We start from the raw sequence: 17,803 nt of genomic DNA on the forward strand, positions 1-17,803 counted from the left end.
TTTGGCTTAATTGATTTTTTTTTCTCAGTGATTTCTCACCTTTAAAGCGGTTAGTCTGAATTTGTATTACAGTTAAAACAACTTAAACATCCTCTGTCCAAATGACCTCTCAGCTAGTTGACTGAATGACTCAGCGTTTTTATGCTAACAACAAAAAACTGCTAGCATTCAACATTTTGTGGGATTATCAGTGAATTAAGAACTTCATCTGTAAAAACTAAACACATTTACAGTCTTTCTGAGGGATAAAACATACTTGCTAAGCTGCTGTGTGTTAAATAGATAGCTACACCAGTAAAAACTAGCTTAGCTTTGACGCTAACAACAGGAATTAGAGACAACTGGCCTGTTTCTGCTTAAAACCAACTCTCCAAACTTTGCTAAACATCATATATAAATAAATATCAAATATATGAGCACTTTGGAAGCTAAAACTAGCAGTGGCTTAGCTTAGCTTTAGCATGGAACTAGATAAAGTCTGAAAACAATCTTTTTAAAGCTGTTACTCTGCAATTTATGAGCTAATGTAGCTGTATCTTTAAGTATTTGGTCAGTTGGTTTCATTTGTATCTACTTTTTTAAGCTAAAATAAGCTAGCCAGCTTTAGCTAACTTTAAGCTTTTGCCATGCTAGCTCTAGCTTTAAGCAACAACAGTGGTAGTAGTCATTTAATTTTGAGTGTTTCTTGAAACGTAGCGCTAATTCCTCCATAATTCAGGCAGAATAACGTAAACTAAAACTGAAAACGATGATTTTAAGAAAGTTTCACTGCTTCATATGAACATCCTTTCACAGAAATTCTGTCCGTTGTAATGAAATGAAAACAGGCTAAGTGATGATTAAACTCTGAAGAAGCTGGTGAGCGTTCCCTGCCCGGCGATCAGCTTCTTCTTACTCAAGGTCTTGCCCACATTCTTGCCTGGTGCTTTCACCGGGACGCTCGCTGGCTGTTTTTTCAGCGGAGGCTCATTTTCTGATCCCCCATGCTGCTCAGAATCCACCTGCTTCCTCTTGTTGCCCTTGTTTTGCATCGGAGCGCCAGTTTTCCCTGTACTTCCTCTGCTTCTGTTTTGGGCATTTCCACTTCTTGGCGCGAGCGCGGCTCCCCGCCGTGCGCCGCTCTGTTTCTTATTTTCAGCAGCAGGAGCAGGCTTGTCTGGAAAGATTGAAACAGAGCGAAAGCAAATGTGACAAGCGGGTTGGGAAAAAAAAGGAAAAACAGCTGTGACGAAATTGCTGACGTTAGCTGCTAGCTGAAGCAGGCCGTGTGTTTATTCTGTAGAGTCGAAGTTTAACATCTGTCATGTAACCTGATGGAGCCGAGCCTGGATTCCCACGGAACAAAAGACAGACGGGGAAACGGGCAGAGAGTCTGGGAGCGTGTGTCCATGAGCTTACAGATGTGAGCAGGTTTTATAGGAAGGGGAATTCATTTAACGGCTAATGGTATAAGCACCGGTCCCAGGCCCGGACCTGAGAGGGGTCAAGGCTGGAGCACGAATCCAGCTCTTTGTTTCACTGACGCACATTCACAGAAACTGTTTGGTTTCACTAAATTTAAGTTTGAGTCCGTACCTGAGGTTGTTTCCTCCCCGTCAGACGGGCTCTCCTCATCCACAGGAGGGACGGTTTTTGGTGCTGGGTGCACACAGGTGGGGACCTGGCTGGTGCTGGGGAACTCCAGCACTCTGTTGAGCGGCGGTTCTTCATCATTGTACGTGCACGCGAACTGGGATCGGATCACTTTGTCTTTGGCCTGAAACACAAAACAACAAGTTTTGAACTAAATTCCAAGAGAATTCAAGGAAACACAGAAATCTAACCACTCTAGCAAAACTGAGACGGTGCCCTCAAGAGTAGCATGTTTACTGCATATAATTAGAGAAAGTGAAGCTAAAATGTGGGTGCTTTTTTAAGTGTACTGGAAATGGACCAAAACATGGACCGAAGCACTCGTCTAGAAGTGTTCAAACCAGGTGCAAATAAAGTCAATGCAAAGACACAACCATGAACAGCAACACAAAGAATATCAGCATCTACACAACACCAGCGTGAACCCATTTGCCACCATTATTTAAAGAGGAAGTTTGTTTATTTTAGTTTTTGTCCTGTCTCTCTGGTGCCCCCTGTAGTACAAATGATGTGAAGCTCAAAAAAATCTCTATATTTCTCTCATTGGTGATTTAGAAAATGATTTTAGCTGCTGTCTCTTTAAGAAAACCCCTCCCCCTTTCCTCTGATTGGACAGTTCTGGACTGTTGGGGATGGAGCTATGGACTGACCTTGGTGTTGGAGGCCTGTTAGGCGATTCTTGTGTTAGAACAACATCATTTCAGCAAAATCCAGTGAAGACGATTGTGGATTGACAATCTCTGAAAGACGATCTCGGAAGGATGATCTAAGGAAGACAATCTTGAGAAGACGATCTTGGGAAGGCAATATCGGAAAGGTGATCTTGGTAAGACGATCTCGGTAAACAGTCCCGTAAAACGATCTTGGTAAGACGATCTGGGAAAGATGATCTTGGGAAGATGATCTCTGGAAAACACTATCGAAAAGACGATCTCAGAGTGTGGATTAACAATCTCGGAAAAACGCTCTCGGTAAGACGATCTCTGAAAGACAATCTTGGTGAGACGATCTCTGAAAGACGATCTTGGTGAGACGATCTCTGAAAGACGATCTTGGTGAGACGATCTCTGAAAGACGATCTTGGAAAGATGATCTTGGGAAGCAAATATCGGCGAGACGATCTTGGGAAGACAATATTGGAAAGATGATCTTGGTTAGAGGATCTCGGGAAGCAGTCCCCAAAAGATGATCTGGGAAAGATAATCTCGGGAAGACGATCTCGGAAAGACGATCAAGGGAAGACAATCCCGGAAAGACGATCTTGGTAAGACATTTGTGGATTGACAATCTCTGAAAGGCGATCTCGGAAAGACGATCTTGGGAAGCAAATATCGGCGAGACGATCTTGGGAAGACAATATCGGAAAGATGATCTTGGTTAGAGGATCTCGGGAAACAGTCCCGGAAACTATCTTGAGAAGACGATCTCAAGGAGACAATCTCGGAAGACGATCTTGGAAAGACGATCTTTGGCAACAATCTCGTGCTAGTGATCTGCACATGCTCAGTCTGAACATCTAGCATTGTTACTTTAGATCCTCTTTAATAATTAACTTCAGTACCACGTTACGTTACTTTGTGCATGAGCAACTTAACAATTCTCATAACGTTGGTTCGAAGCTTTCAAACCAATGAAGTTGACTGGATTTAGGGGTGAAACAGAAATTGTTTGGTGTGAGTGCTCTTTTTGAACAGAGGGAAATGCTCATTGGAAAAAGAGATTTAAAGGGTGTTAAGCTGCCTTCTTCTCCTGTAATAAACTGAATGTACTGAGACTTTTTTGTGTCTTTGTTTGACATCTTGGTCAGAGTCTGGCTACGCTTTGGTAACAGCGAGCTACCAGGAAGATTTCTGTGCCTCTGATGCCAAAATGTTGCTCATTTATGTGCTGATTTCAGTAAATAATGAAGCAAAGAAAACATCCCAGTCTTTCCCCTTTTAAAAATTCAAAGCCTGATGAAGATCAGTGTCATCTTTAAAAGAAGGTAAATCCATCAGTGGACCTGGAAAATGGCAGCAGCAGCTCTTCAACAATCCTGACAGACAGCTTCTTTGGTTACAACAACGTGAGTGATAGAGACCACAATCCCGGCCCTGAGGCGAGCAGATCCACAGCTTTTTATCTACCGTTTGATCTACGTCTGCTCGGGATTATCACAATCCAAGGATTTCACCCTCCAGGCCAGTGGGCCACGGCGGGGAGGAGAAATGTGAGGGAAAACGTACGGCGAGCAAAGCTGGGTGGGTCCGCAGAGCACAAAGGGATCAAAGCCTTTGTGCTGTTCAAAGGAACTTCTTATCAGAGCACATAGCAACACTTCAATAAGTGGGCTAAAAATGTACGCTGCATGCCCGGCCGCATGCTAATCAAACATATCTGGAGCGCCCTGAAACAATGGGAGGGGACGCAAGAGTGAACACGGCCAAACTGTGACTGACGGAGAACATCTAATCCAATTACAACAGGTGGGAGCCCGACGTGGCCCCCTGCTGTGGGAACACGGATGTCCTGAAGTAACCTCTGCGCCCCGGCTGACACCTGACCCACAAATTCCTCAGAGTGCTTCAAAAAACAGGTGCAAAAAATCCCTGCAACAGTTTGACGTACGTTCTCACACGCAGGTGATCGAGGTGAGAACAGGTGCAGCGACACCGCCGTCACCGAGAGCAGAAACCGCCACAGGAAGAGCGGACGCAGAGCGCCGTCTGTGTTTTGATCAGCTGCAGCTCTGAGAAAGCGATTTGGAAACGTCCCAAAAGCAGAAACTAAATCTGTCCATCTCGTTGACGTCAGTGCATGATGAAACCGCTGGACGGGCGGCGGATAAAGTCATTCAGCAGACAACAGGAAACAATAACCTTTCAAGTTTCCCTTGCTAGTCGAATTACGCGACTGATATGGCATCTTCAAAGTGAAATTGATGCAGAAAGCTTCCGCTCGCCGAGTTCAGGAAGCGGTGAGCTGCCCAGGGACCATTACAGCGCACTCAAACAGGAAGGCAGCCAGAGTGTGGGGAGCTGAAATGACATCTGCTAGCTCAATCAAATAAAGGAGCCATTTCTCTGGATGTGTTTAGCACACAGCGAGTTCACACAGCGGGGCTGCTGCACGGCTTCATATCAGACCTGCTGTAGGCTCGGGTCTAAACCTGGACCTGTCGCCTGACGGGTCTGGGTGACTCAGCAGGTCTGGAGCAGAGGGGCAGGAGAGGGATGGAGGAAAAACTCTCATGTGGATCAAGATGTTTTTGTGAAATGACACAAATTTAAAAGTGTAAAGAGCTGGAATCAAAGTTTGAGCTCGATACTTTAAGAAGTTTTTTCTTTTTTAAATATGACAACTTTAAGACTCAAGTCTCATCTTTTAAGGTGATTAACCAGATAAAATTTTAATTAACAGTAACAGATCATTTTGAACAAAGACAAACTGTCACTCTGCTATTTAGTCCAAAAAAAAAAAAAAAAAACACAATTCGTTTTTAATAAATTAACAAATAAGCAAAATAAATCTATGATATTTCAGAGTTTTAGTATTTTTTTCATAAAAGCAGCAGCAATGCAGCGCCAACTACTGGCAAGGAGGACTTACTCCACCTAATTTTATTTTTTAGCCTTGAGTATTGGCAGCCTAGGCGAGACAGAACAGAATAATAGAAAAGAAAGTAAAAGAAATTAATAGGAAAAATAGTAGATAAAATATAATCTAAGAAGAAAGAAGATGAAAATTATAAGAATAAATTCTTAAAAAATAGAATTGTAATATTATGAGGTTGAAAATGTAAATTTAGGCCATGGTTGGCCATGTGTGACACCATAAGTTTTCTTTCAAAAAGACGGATGATATGACAGCTCCTCAAAAGCGAAGCCAAACAATTTAGCACTCCCTCTGCTGGCAGGTTGGGGTATGGACCTCAAAACCCACAAATTCAATGTTATCTAGTGAAATTCCTGTGAGGAGTAAATATTTTGTTCATGGGGGATCCTGTTCAGCTCCGCTCCTTTGTCAAGAAATCAACAGAAGAGTCGAAATGAGCTGAATCATGCAGCACAGTTAATTGTGGCTGTGGTTTCTGTGTAATTTTTTAAGAAAGTGTCTGAACTAACCAGGATCCCATGTTGGTGATACACTTCATATTCACAGATTCCTCATACCGCTACATTTAAAAAACAAACAAAACACAAGTCTAATGTTTCTCACTTGTCCTGTCTAGGAACGAAAAGTGGGCGAAGTTTCAAGAGATTGAGGAGCTGCTTACAAGACAACGGTTTTAGGGTGAAATGCAAAAGTTTTGTAGCATTTCAGCCTCGTGTTTACACTGAAACCGCGTTTCAGCAAACGCAGACTTTTGAAAACGGCCTCCATAGTGAGGTTTTTCTGACACCATTGCCGTGGAAACAGTAAGCCGGCGTTTTCAGTGGAAATACACCAGATGATCGGCCCAACTCTACTTCCATGGAGATCTACCAAAAAGCTGCTTCTGGACAAGACAGTTATAGCATTGACTATGAGCGTAGCATGATTACTACAGTGTTTTCAGTCCCTCGACTTTACTTTTTAAGCGCAGATTTTTTTTCACTGCGTTTCAGCATTTTCAGATGAAACGTTGTCCTGCAAACGGGGCCTGACAAAAAGCCCATACAACCACAACGAAAAAGGGCGAACTATCCCTTTAATTTCACACTACAAAACATGTCAAATAAATTCTAATATACATATTTTCTCCCAGCACTGTCAGCTCTTATCATATTTTGAAGTTCTGTCCCAATAAAATGTATTTTTATCAAGTTACGTGATGTTTAAAAAAAGGTGTCGCAACACTTTGATCGACAGCTCTGTGGACCAATGAGGCTCTTGCATCGCTGTGGGAACCAGACTGGCAGAGGAACAGTGAAGGGAAACAAAAACTACCAACACAAGACGCAGATATTTTTTGTACAGTAGAGAAACGTCTCCATATTTATAGAGTCCACTTTCCAAAGATTTTTATCAGTTTAGCAGAAACAGAACTTTTTTTTTCCCCAGTATAAACGGACTCATCAGCTCCCCTGGTGGACTCAGTGTGTGGTGCAGCTACTTTTGGGACTATAACCTACAATGAATGTGTCGTCACATTAGTTTAGATTATTATCTAAGGGTATAAAAGCACTGCAGAAAGCTCCAACACTCCTCAGGGTAAGTATTTTAAAGAACCTAAGAGCAGAGGTTGTGTAATGCTGTCTGAGAGTTTTTCTCACGCCGCGCTCAGAAAACATCAGGTGAGAAGCAACGAGCCGAGCTCACAGGAAGGAAGGAAGTGAGACCTGATCTGCTGTATGTTTTTATTGTGCAGTGTAAGCACACGGAGCCCGGCTCGGCCTCCGACAATAGAATAACTCATGGTCTGGATTGGTTAATGGTTTGAATCCCCCTCGAATGAGCCGTTTAATGCCGCGGATTGACTCAGACCAACACGCAGAGCTGAAACGCAGCTGTGCAAACGGTGACGGTGGAAGTCGGTTAAGATGTGCGCTTCAGCTAAGAAAATAAATAACATAATACCGAGGAGAAATTACAGGATGTAAAGACATTATTCTCTCTGTTTGTGTATCTGATTCAATCTGAAGGGCTGGGGTGTGGGGGCCCAGCGTTACCTTGGGTTTGAGCAGGTCTAGTCGGCTCTGGACTCGGGTCTTTAGAGGTTCTGGAGAACATCCAGAGGCCACTTCTGGAGATCTGAGGGGCAGAAACACAGAGAGACAGTCACAAGAGGCTCCATCTTCCCGACACGTCACTGAGCCGTCGTGTTATTTATCCGCCGCTCCGTGTTTTCCTCCTCAGGCGTACTGTAAGCCCCTCCACCACATCCAGACGTTTTTTTATGTTTTTATTTTTGTTTCAGATGTTTGACCGGAGAAATGGTTCCAGTGTGGTGTGGGAGGATTTTCCTCCGTACGGTTTCAGGGGAGAGTTGTAGAGTCTCACGTTGAGGGGATTTCCCACTGCCTGGATCCAGGGGTCATGGAAATAACAAACCAAAAGTCCTGTCAGACCAGGACCCTCAAACTAGGTCTCAGCAGTCTTTGGAATGGGGTCTGGGGTCGGTTAAACTGTGACGAAGTTCGAGATCCACTATGATCTAGTCTTGGTAAATGACTTCTGTTGAATTTGCACAGGATTAGTATCACTTTAAGGCCTCTCTGGGGCAGCATCACTTTTTACAGCGCACAACCACATCTGGTCCACCGAGGCCAAGGGTCTTCAACCTGTGGCTCTTTGACTCTTTTACAGTGACTCCTTGTAGTTTAAAAAATATAAATTGAAATAAAGAATTGTTACTTTTCTTACAGAGGGTATTGACGTTGGAAGACACTGACACTAAATACTATCATGGGTTGACATTTTGTTGAACTAAATAAAGTTTTCCATTTTTTTTTTAATTTTTGAAAATATTTTTGAAGTGTTTGCTAATTTTTTTAATATATTTTTTTCTACATTTTTTCTGTAAATTTTTTTTAAAGATTTTACACTTTTCATTTTTTTTTTTATAATCTCTGCAAATTATTTAAATTTCATTCATATTAAATTTCAATTTATGGAAAATTTTTCATTTTTCAATGTAAATGAGCAAATTTCATTTTTTATTGTTATTTTTTTTTGCAAATGTATGACATTTTAGCATATTTTAAAATAAAAAAAAAATGAGGAATGTTTGCAATTTTTTTAAATGATAATTTTTTGTAACTTTTTTGCAGATTTATGTCATTCTGGCAAATTTTTGAATTTTAATCATTTTTAGAAGTTTTGCACATTTTTCTAATTGTTATTTTTTTAAGATCATTTAGCAATTTTTAAATATTTTTTTCAACTTACTGAAAAACATTTGCAACTACTTGATATGTGATTTATTATGCAAATTTATTTTATAAATGACATTGAATGTTTGCAAATTTTTTGAAAAAGCAATTGTTTATACAGTTTTTTTGCATTTTTTTAAATTTCTGCATATTTTGTGAATCATTTAAATTTCTTTTTTTTTTCATTGCGATTAAAAAAAAAATGTAAATGTAAGTTAGTAAATTTTATTTTTCTTCCTATTTTTTGGCAAATTAATGACATTTCACCTTATCTTTAAAATTTAAATAGTAAAGGAATGTTTGCAATTTTTTGAAAATGATAATTTTTGTAATTTTTGAAAGTTCAACATTTTTAGAATTTTCATTTTTCAAAAATCATTTAACATTTTTTAAAATATTTTTTGATTTGTCATTTATTATGCAAATTTCTGATATTTATGACATTACAATTTTTTTTTTAAGCAATTGTTTAAAAAATAAAAAACAAGAAATCACTTGTATAATTTTATAAATAAAAAAATGTTTAGTTAGATAATTATTCACTAGATTTTTGCTACGTTTATAACTTTATCTACTTTTTGTCTTTATTGTTACAGTAAAGTAGATTTTGTGGCTCCTGAATGACTTTAATCCAGGTGAGCTGAGGATAAATGGCTCCTGTGAAAGTAAAGGTTACAGACCCCTGACCTGGGCAAAATAATGTGCATTTAAAACCTCATTTCTTGAGCTTTTATTTTGAAAAATATATATTTAAGACTCACAAAACCAAAGGAGACTTGTGGTACATGTGCTCTTTAAATTAACGCATCTCCTCAACTATTTATGCTAACGGGAAAGTTCAAACAGCTCCTTAAAGAAGAAAAGACGAGCTTCATGGTGATTTCTGAGGTTTATATGAGGCCTGGCTGAAAACCCAAACTTTAATCTTGAACACTCTTTGAGGGGAAGTGGACTTGATTCGTGCTGACCTGAAGAGTGTGAGGAAGCAGGTCCCCTCGGCCCCGCTCAGGACCGGCTGATCCTCAGACAGCAGCTCGGCTTTATTCTGACACGGAGCCGTCACCGCTTCTTCATCCAGCAGCGCCAGCAGCACCTTCACCGTGTCTCGACCTCCGTATGCCGTGGCGTGATTAACGGCGTACGCCTTAGGCTGGGGAGGAGCAGAAACACAACAACCAGGTGGTCAGAGAGGATGGATGAGGATCTGGATCCTGCAGATGGACTGGGGAGGTTTAAGTTACCCTGGCAGGGCTGATCCCCGTCCCACTGCTGTTGGTGTTCTGTTTCTGGATCTGATGGAGGTGGAAGATCCTCTCCTTCAGCTCGGCTGTCGTCTCTTCAGCTGCGGCGTGAACTGCGTCCCCGCTGCTGCGGCCCTTCACGAGAGCGGACCTGATGGCCGTCACCAGCCGGGCTCCACAAACACTGAGGGAAAAACACAGGAAGAGGAACTTTATAAAAACGGAAAGCTCAGAAACATCTGAATCACATCTACTGCATCTCAGTCTCAGAGTAAATGTTGCGATGCTGGCATTAAGTTCAACAGCCTTATAACACAGCCCATAGTTCACACTGATTAAAAACTACACTTCCTCGAGTGTCCACTAGAGGCTGGCTCCAAAAACACCAGAAAGCACAAACACACTAATTCAAAGTCTTTTTTCTTATGCTCAAACCTGGTAACCTGAGGCTGGATAAAGAAGACGCAGACGTCACCGGTGTTTCAGTGTAAAGTGTGACCCTGTTAAAAGGTGACTCAAAGATAAAAGACGTAAACTCGTCTGAATAAATAGAGGTAAATACTGCTTCCACATACAAAATGCGCATATATTTATGATGTGGTCGACTGTCATTGGTCTGAACTGCTGCATGTGAGCTGTAATGAACATCATCATAAACAGTTTAACCTGTGTTTCAGCCTTGAGCTCCTGTTTTGAGCCTTTAGCTTGCATTTTAGCTTTTAGCTTATGTTATAGCCTTTAGCTTGTGTTTTAGCCTTTGACCTTGAGCTTGTGTTTTAGCCTTTAGCTCACGTTTTAGCCTTGGACCCATCTTTTCGCCTTTGGTTTAGCTCACGTTTTAGCCTATATTACATGTTTTAGCCCTTTTTTTCAGCCCTTAGCTCATGTTTTAGCCTTTGGCTTAAGTTTGAGCCTCCAGCTCATGTTTCAGCCTTGAGCTTGTGTTTTAGACTTTATTTTGTGTGTGAGCATGGCCTTGAGCTCATGTTAAGCCTTTAGCCCTTGTTTTAGCCTTAGACTCATCTTTCAGCCTTTGTTTTTTAGCTCATGTTTAGCCTATCCTATTATGTATTTCATGTTTCAGCCCTTTTTTTGTTTTTTTCAGCCCTTAGCTTGTGTTTTAGCCTTAAGCTCATGTTTAAGTCTTGAGCTCCTGTTTCAGCCTTAAGCTCTTGTTTTAGCCTTTGGCTCCCCTCTTAGCCTTTAGCTCATGTTTAGCCTTAAGCCCGTGTTTTAGCCTTTCTTTAGTGCTTCAGTCTTGTGCTTGTGTTTTAGCCTTTAGCTTGGATAGTATCACTTTCTCAACTATCTCTTTTTTTCTCTAGTGTCAGTTTTCTGATTGACAGTTAAGCTTGGTTTACGTGTGACACGTCTGTAAGGTCCATGCAGCTTTGTCTGTTGTCGTGATTTTAGCAGCCTCGCCCCATCGCGCAGTCTCTTCAAAGCAGGACATTCCTGTGCATTTACCATACTGAAGCAGAAAAGGGAAACTGGCAAAAAAAATGTTGTAAACAACTTCTTCTACTCTGGTTTGATACTTTGGTAGAAGTGCATTTGTGATACACTGCCCCCTGCTGTTTGGAAATGCTCAGAGTGTTAAAAAGTAAATCAGTCTTGTCCTGCTCGACCCAATCAGGAAGCGAAGCTGTAGCATTTAGTAATAACCTGTATTGGTGCTGATTTTCTCATTTTAAAGCCTGGATGAAATGTTGAATCAAGTATCAGTAAAATTCAGACACTTGGAGGCCGCAGCTTTGACTTTCTGAAAGTGTTTGCTCTTTCTTTGAGCTGCTAACGTGCGCACATTTAACTCTGAGGTTAGATTGAAGCTTTCAGCTCCATCAGAGACATTTCTGATGCTGATTCTTAAAGTGAAACCGCTGTGAGGAACTCAGAGACAGAGAGGGTAAGGTGCAGAGGGGTGGTCCGGCTCTGACCCGCCTCAGTAACTGAATCATTTGGGAAAACAGATGTTGGGTGAACAAAGGCCCTGAACTCTCCACAGAAGGTGTTTGTCTGAGGAAACACAGTACTCCACCGAGAGCGCAGAGCCTCGGCCTGTTGAAAGACTCGTGTTGGCCCGGATCGCCAGCGCTCTCATACGTCTCCGAGTCCACTACTACACAAACACCCTCATGTGGTCTGAGAGGAGCTCACGTCACAGCAGTTCACCTCCGAGCTCGGCCCCTGCACAAGATGGAGCCGCTAAATCATCTCTGATAACCTCTTCTGTAGTGCTGCCAGCTGCTCCCACATCAAAATGATGGGCAATGATTTCAGGAATGATCCCAGGTTTGACGATAATTCATCAAAGTACGAGCTCGAACGTTACTCAACAGAAGAAAAGCTTTGATCCCGGCAGAGATGAACATGCTTTAGCAATCCAAATGTTATCGTGAGAGGCCGAGACGGGAGTCATTACCAGGATTTAGGGATAAGATTAGACCCTGCAGGGGGACAGGTGGATTTATGGGCACAGGTGCACAGGTGTCCAACAGGCCTGTGAATATTCAGAGCAGCTACATAAGCATCTCAGCGCCAGAGTTTAATGAAGTTAGGAGGGATAAATCGACCCCACGGGAGAGGAAACCGAGAAAATCTCACACTCACTTCTTAGAATCTGTGAACTCTAATCAGCTCAGGATGATTTCTCTGAATTCACACACCTTCAGGAGGATCAGACGTAAGGAAAGCAAACACAGCTTTTAACAGAGCTCAGGATCAGCTTCTGCACAAAGTCTGAAAAAATTTGCTGACTAGAAAAAAAACTTCAGCAAGAAACAAAAAACAAAACATCAAACTGATGTTCGTACCTTGGGTCGGGAACCTCTCCCAGGATTTCCTCCAGGTTGTCCAGGAACGTGACGAACTCGGACAGGCCTTTGACGTGTTTCCTGAGCGGGTCAGACTCAGCCGGAGCGTAGCCCCTCCCCCCGAGCTGGATGGCCCTCACGAACGACGTCACAGCCTGCGAAGAAGCACGATTCAAACCTGTTAGCTGGTGATTCTGTTTTTCTCGTGACGTTCTGTGTGTTTGTGTTTTGTCTTACCAGGAACAGAGACATGTTTTTGTCCTGTGCAGCGTGTTTCAGGTCGGTGAACGCTTGTCGTCCGAGAGCGCGGCTGGGGACGTCGAGGGTCAGAGCCAGAGACATGTCGTCCTTTGAGTTGACGAGGAGGCTCAGATAGGAGCAGAAAACTCTCCTCACTGCGGCTTTAACCTGGAGAAAATCACAACGTCAGACTTTGAGCTTCAGGCTCACAGGAAGCAAAGTGAAGAAATTTTACTTTCTGACTTATTTCAGCTCAGGGAGAAAATTTTGTCAGCACTAAATGATCAGCAAATATCCATCTTTGAGAAAGTTTGGTACTTCATTGGCTAACAAGGGGTCACATTAGATTCGAGCCAGACTTGAAGAATTAAGGTTCAATTTTGGACTTTTTAGGTCAAGAATCTGGTAAGGTTAACAGTTCAAGATAACAAAACTAATTATGAGTTGAGCATTATAAATAATAGATGTTATCAAATTCAAGACAGATTTCAAAGTTTTGAGATTTTAAAATTTTTTAACAGTTTTTATTTTTTTTTTAATTTTTGAAATTTCAAATGTATTTAAAATTTTTTGCATTTTTTAAAAACAGTTCCAATTTTTTCATTTTTTCCAAATTTGTTAAATTTCATTTTTTTTTTAAATATTTAAAATTTCAAAAATGTTTGTATATTTTGCAAAATTAAAATTCAATGTCTTTTTAGATTTAAAAAAAACTGCACATTTTTGACATTTTAAAAAATTAAAAAAAATAAAAATAAAATTCCAAGAATTAAACTTTTGAAAATTTTGCAAATGTATTAGATTTCCATATTTTTTTTTTATTTTTTTTTTTACATTTTAAAACTTAAATATTTCAAAAACTTTTTGAAATTTTTAAAATCCCAAAAATTCAATTTTTGAAAATTTTGCAAATTGATTAAATTTCCAATTTTTTTACAAGGTTTTTGTTTTGAAATTTTTTGTTATTTTTCAATACTTTACATTTTTTGTCATTTCAATTTTTTTAAAATTTTTTTGTTTATTTTGAAATTCTTAATTTGTTTTTGCATCATTTTCAAATTTTTGCTTTTTTTTTTTAAATGAAAAACTTCTTGGTTAGATTATTGTTCACTTGATTTTCATATGTATAGAATTTTTATTTACTTTTTTGTCTTTAAAGTGAAGATAAAGTTGATTTTATGGCCCTGGAATGACTTTAATTCATTTGACCTGAGGTAAAATGGCTCCTATAAAAGTAAAGGTTGCAGACCCCTGCTCTAAACTAAACTACATGTTTACACTTAAAGGTCGGTTTTAAGTGGATTTCATTATTTCTATACAGGGTCAGTCAGCTTTTTAATCCCCTTTCTTGTTTTTGTGCTAATCCAGGGTTTAAAGGTGAGTTTCTTAGTCCAGTTTCCCATTAGAAAGCCAATGTCTGCATCACTAAAATGTGAAACTATCCCTTTAGCAGAGTTGGACTCCAGTCCAGTCCAGGTTGTGTTTATAAACTAGCAAAGGGGACAACAGCTCTTTACAACCCCACTAAAATCAGCAGCTGACAGCTCGTATTAAACTCCAGAAATTACATCACTGGAGCTGGTCGTGCTGCAGCGAGCCTCCGCCGAAGAAACTCATAAATTCACAAGTGACGGAGAAGAGAGGAGGGGAAGAGGCTCCGTTACAGAAGCTCTTCTCCAGCCGCACTTTATGTTGTGTTTTAAACATGTGCCTGGTAATTGAATTCACATTGCACTCTTAAATCTGAGCGATATGATATAGAGTTCCTGTCAGAGAGCAGGATGGAGTCCAGACAGAAATTAAGTGAAGACCGGGGAGGCAAATGTGTGGACAAACGCCAGAGGGAGGGAAAGTGTTTCGTTTTCCTGGGAATAAAATATTTGTGAGGGCAGAGGGCAGAGTGGAGGGAGCGGTTTTATGTTGTTTATGATGGAGTTGCACCTTTTATTGTTGAATAAAAGCAGCACTGGGCCTACCTGAGCGCTGCAGCGCCTGCTCTGACTGGACGGTGTTGACGGGACTGAAGAGTCTGGCCGCTCTTGGACCTCCGTGTTGCCAGATAAGAAGTCAAACATCTGGATCTTTTTGGTGAGAGGATAAAAAAGCAATTTAGGGAATAAATCAATTGATCTATGACTCAGTAGCCAATCTGATGGAGCACGATGGAGCTCACCGCGCTCACAGGCTCATCTGGATCCAGGTCCACCAGCCTCAGCTGTTTGTACATGGAGAAGATATCGAGCAGGTCCACCGTGTTGGAGCGTTTCAGGAAGGATTCGTAAGCCTCCCGGATGAGATCATAGTTCTCCAAGCGCGCAAAGTCGGGGGGTGGCAGGTGAAGTTTGTCTAACAGTAAGTGTTTCCAGGCCATCAGGACATCACTCAGAGGCACTTTGAACTCTCCGCCGTGCTGTCACAGGAAGAGAGAAAACAGTGAGAGCAGCAGACCCAATTACTCACCGCCTGGAACCAATCAGCTCACAAAGACCTTCTCCCACAGTTCAACAGTGGGCCATGAGCGTCTCAGGCGGAAACCTGTGGTAATGTCATCAGCTAAAGACGTGATGACAGCCGGCCTGATGGTTCAATAGAGTCAGGCCGTGATGATGTGAGCTGGGAGCGCACGCGTTTGTTTTTCAGCTCCTGAATGACTCACAGGAAGAAAAGTGAATACTTGAAGAAGTTTCACTTTCTGTCTCGCTTTTCCAAAATAATTCAAGGAAAAAAAAACAGGTTGAGGTGCAGATTTAGTCAGAATCAGCTCTAAATGATCAGGAAATAATAATCCAGGAAGGTTTGAAGTCATATTCTACAGTGCAACCTTATCCTGAGGCCTGGCGTCAAACCCAACCTGCATATTTCCACTTTTCCACTAACCCGAACCTCCAGAATCGATTGTTTGAACTCTGTTCCTGGATTTTTCCACAAACTTCTCTGTAAACATCAAGAATTCAGATTCAGGATCACAAGCAGAGCCCCTTCCCAAAGCTGGACTTGGGACTCTTCACAGCCTCTCTCCTCCTCTCTGTCATCCCTACACACTTACTTGTACTCTCATATCTTCCCCTTCAACTCTACAACTGCACCTTAAAGGGGACATAACATGCTTGTTTCTCCTTTTCACTATGCCAGACTAGGATGCCTGTAAAGCATTTCTGCCCTCAGTACAAGTCATTTAGTTCCTTCATTTCCCCACAATACCGTTCTCAATATCCTCAGTTTAGGCCATTCTGAAGATCTGGTTGAAACGCTCCGTTTGGAGAATGACCTCCAGTGACCTCGCAACGTCACAGCCCTTTGTGCTCTGATTGGTCAGTTCTATCAGAGGGGCGGAGGGGGTAGAGCCAGGGGGCGGTTTTTGCAGCGTGGCAGTATTTACAAAATCGTCACATTGAATGGAGCAGACCGAGCGAGTTTGCTGTTTGCCAAAACTTCACCGTAAGGCATTGATAGCACTAATAAAATGGCAGAGTGTAAGATACGTCCTTTTGTATTGGACCCCGAGTCAGACCTGGACGGTTCTGCAGCTCAGGAGGAAGAAAATCCACCTGGACACAGATCATCTCAGGACGCTTCAGTGTGGTGAGTCAAACCAGTACTGTAACATGTATAGTTTATATGTTTATACTCGGCTCTTGGTGGGTGTATCCCTCCGTGGCGGTTGTGTGACTAACTGACATCACAGAGGAGGAGCTGCTTTATCAGTTTACTCAAATTAAAAGAAAGGATCCTCGTGTCGTCACGAGGGTCGAAATCTCATATCTCAATTTTTGAAAATTCAGGGGGTGAAAGGTCTTGTTTTCAAATGTATTATTTTATATGTAAGTATTGAATCAGGGATCAGCATGATATGTCCCCTTTAAGCTCATTTGACCCCTTGAGATCTGAGGCCTTGCAGCCCAACATATCTGGATCAAATCCTGCCTAAAAGCCCACTTTTGTTATGAAAGCATGCGCCTTTCTTTTAACTGTTTTGCTTTTGTGCATAATACGTACTCTGTTTTTGGGTCTGTTAAATCAGTATTGCAATTGTAAAGAGACTTTGAGAGTTTTACAAGGCCCCTTTAAATAAAACCTGTCATTATTATGATTACAACCTTGAATATAAATGTTAAAAACAAGCATCCTTAACACACGTGTGGGATCTTGAGTATAAATGAAGTGTTAGTTTGCATTTTTGAAAGCTTTTGCCATAGATCCTGTTTGAATGAAAGGATTGAATCATTACCTTCTTGCTAACCTCAGCTATGGCTAGCTGCAGCATCATCAACATGCCATCAGCCCCATGGATGGTGGTCCTCTCAGAGTCCAGAACCCTGTGGCACTCTCTCCTGAAAACTTTAACCATCACCTTCAGATGGTCACTTAAAGCCTCCATTGTCACCTGAAACAGAAGGGAAACGAAAGCAGAGCACTGGTAAAAATGTATCTTACTCCTTTGTTGACAAAGACAGAGTTGCTAAAATGGTTTCCTTAGGTTTCTCTATGGCATAATGTTAAATAAATCATGTTTAAAGAAAATAATGAAGCTTTAAATTGTCATAAAGCTCAAAAACACACTGAAAAAAAGTTGAAAATTGAATTAAATCATTCTACTTTATTGATTTAAAGGGGTCCCTAAGCTAGGTCTACAATGGTTCCAAGAAACCTCACTATCTATCCCAGAAATATACAACAACAATGTGATTTTATATCAACTAAATCTATATGTACCACACATTTTAACGTAAAAAACTCATTTAGATCAAGAAAAGTCATAATTTAACAAAACAAACCTCCGTTTCAGCAGCTTTTCGCCTCCGTGTTCACATACACAACTCAAAGCAGCTGCTTTCAAATTTAAAATCACCGATGACGTCTGCAGCTCTCGACCAATCAGGTGTGTCTGACACCAACGGCGGAGGAATCAAGTAAAGAAAGTATTTTTCTTGCATTTTTAACTGAATTGTTTTACAATACAAAACTGTATACACATTTTAAGCATATAATAAAGCTTTAAGGCTGAATATTTACCGATGAATAGCTGGTAAGGATCGGACGGTTG

General features: G+C 41.1%; 1 protein-coding gene across 1 annotated transcript; it reads right to left on the reverse strand.

Moving 5' to 3' along the window:
* Window positions 1-373: 373 nt before the first annotated feature.
* Window positions 374-17,624, reverse strand: parpbp (PARP1 binding protein). Its single transcript, XM_074697681.1, has 11 exons — window positions 17,535-17,624; window positions 16,988-17,143; window positions 14,933-15,169; window positions 14,736-14,840; window positions 12,757-12,927; window positions 12,520-12,674; window positions 9,707-9,890; window positions 9,434-9,615; window positions 7,263-7,344; window positions 1,576-1,756; window positions 374-1,156 (listed from the first exon to the last, which is right to left on the reverse strand). The coding sequence occupies exons 2-11, from the start codon at window positions 17,135-17,137 to the stop codon at window positions 840-842; spliced, it is 1,764 nt and encodes a 587-aa protein (XP_074553782.1). The 5' UTR covers window positions 17,138-17,143; window positions 17,535-17,624; the 3' UTR covers window positions 374-839.
* Between the last annotated feature and the right edge of the window lie 179 nt (window positions 17,625-17,803).

The sequence above is a fragment of the Halichoeres trimaculatus genome, unplaced genomic scaffold (assembly GCF_033239565.1).
Source record: "Halichoeres trimaculatus isolate MK-OKI-2021-1 unplaced genomic scaffold, fHalTri1.1 fHalTri1_scaffold_21, whole genome shotgun sequence".
NCBI classification, from domain to species: Eukaryota; Metazoa; Chordata; class Actinopteri; order Labriformes; family Labridae; genus Halichoeres; species Halichoeres trimaculatus.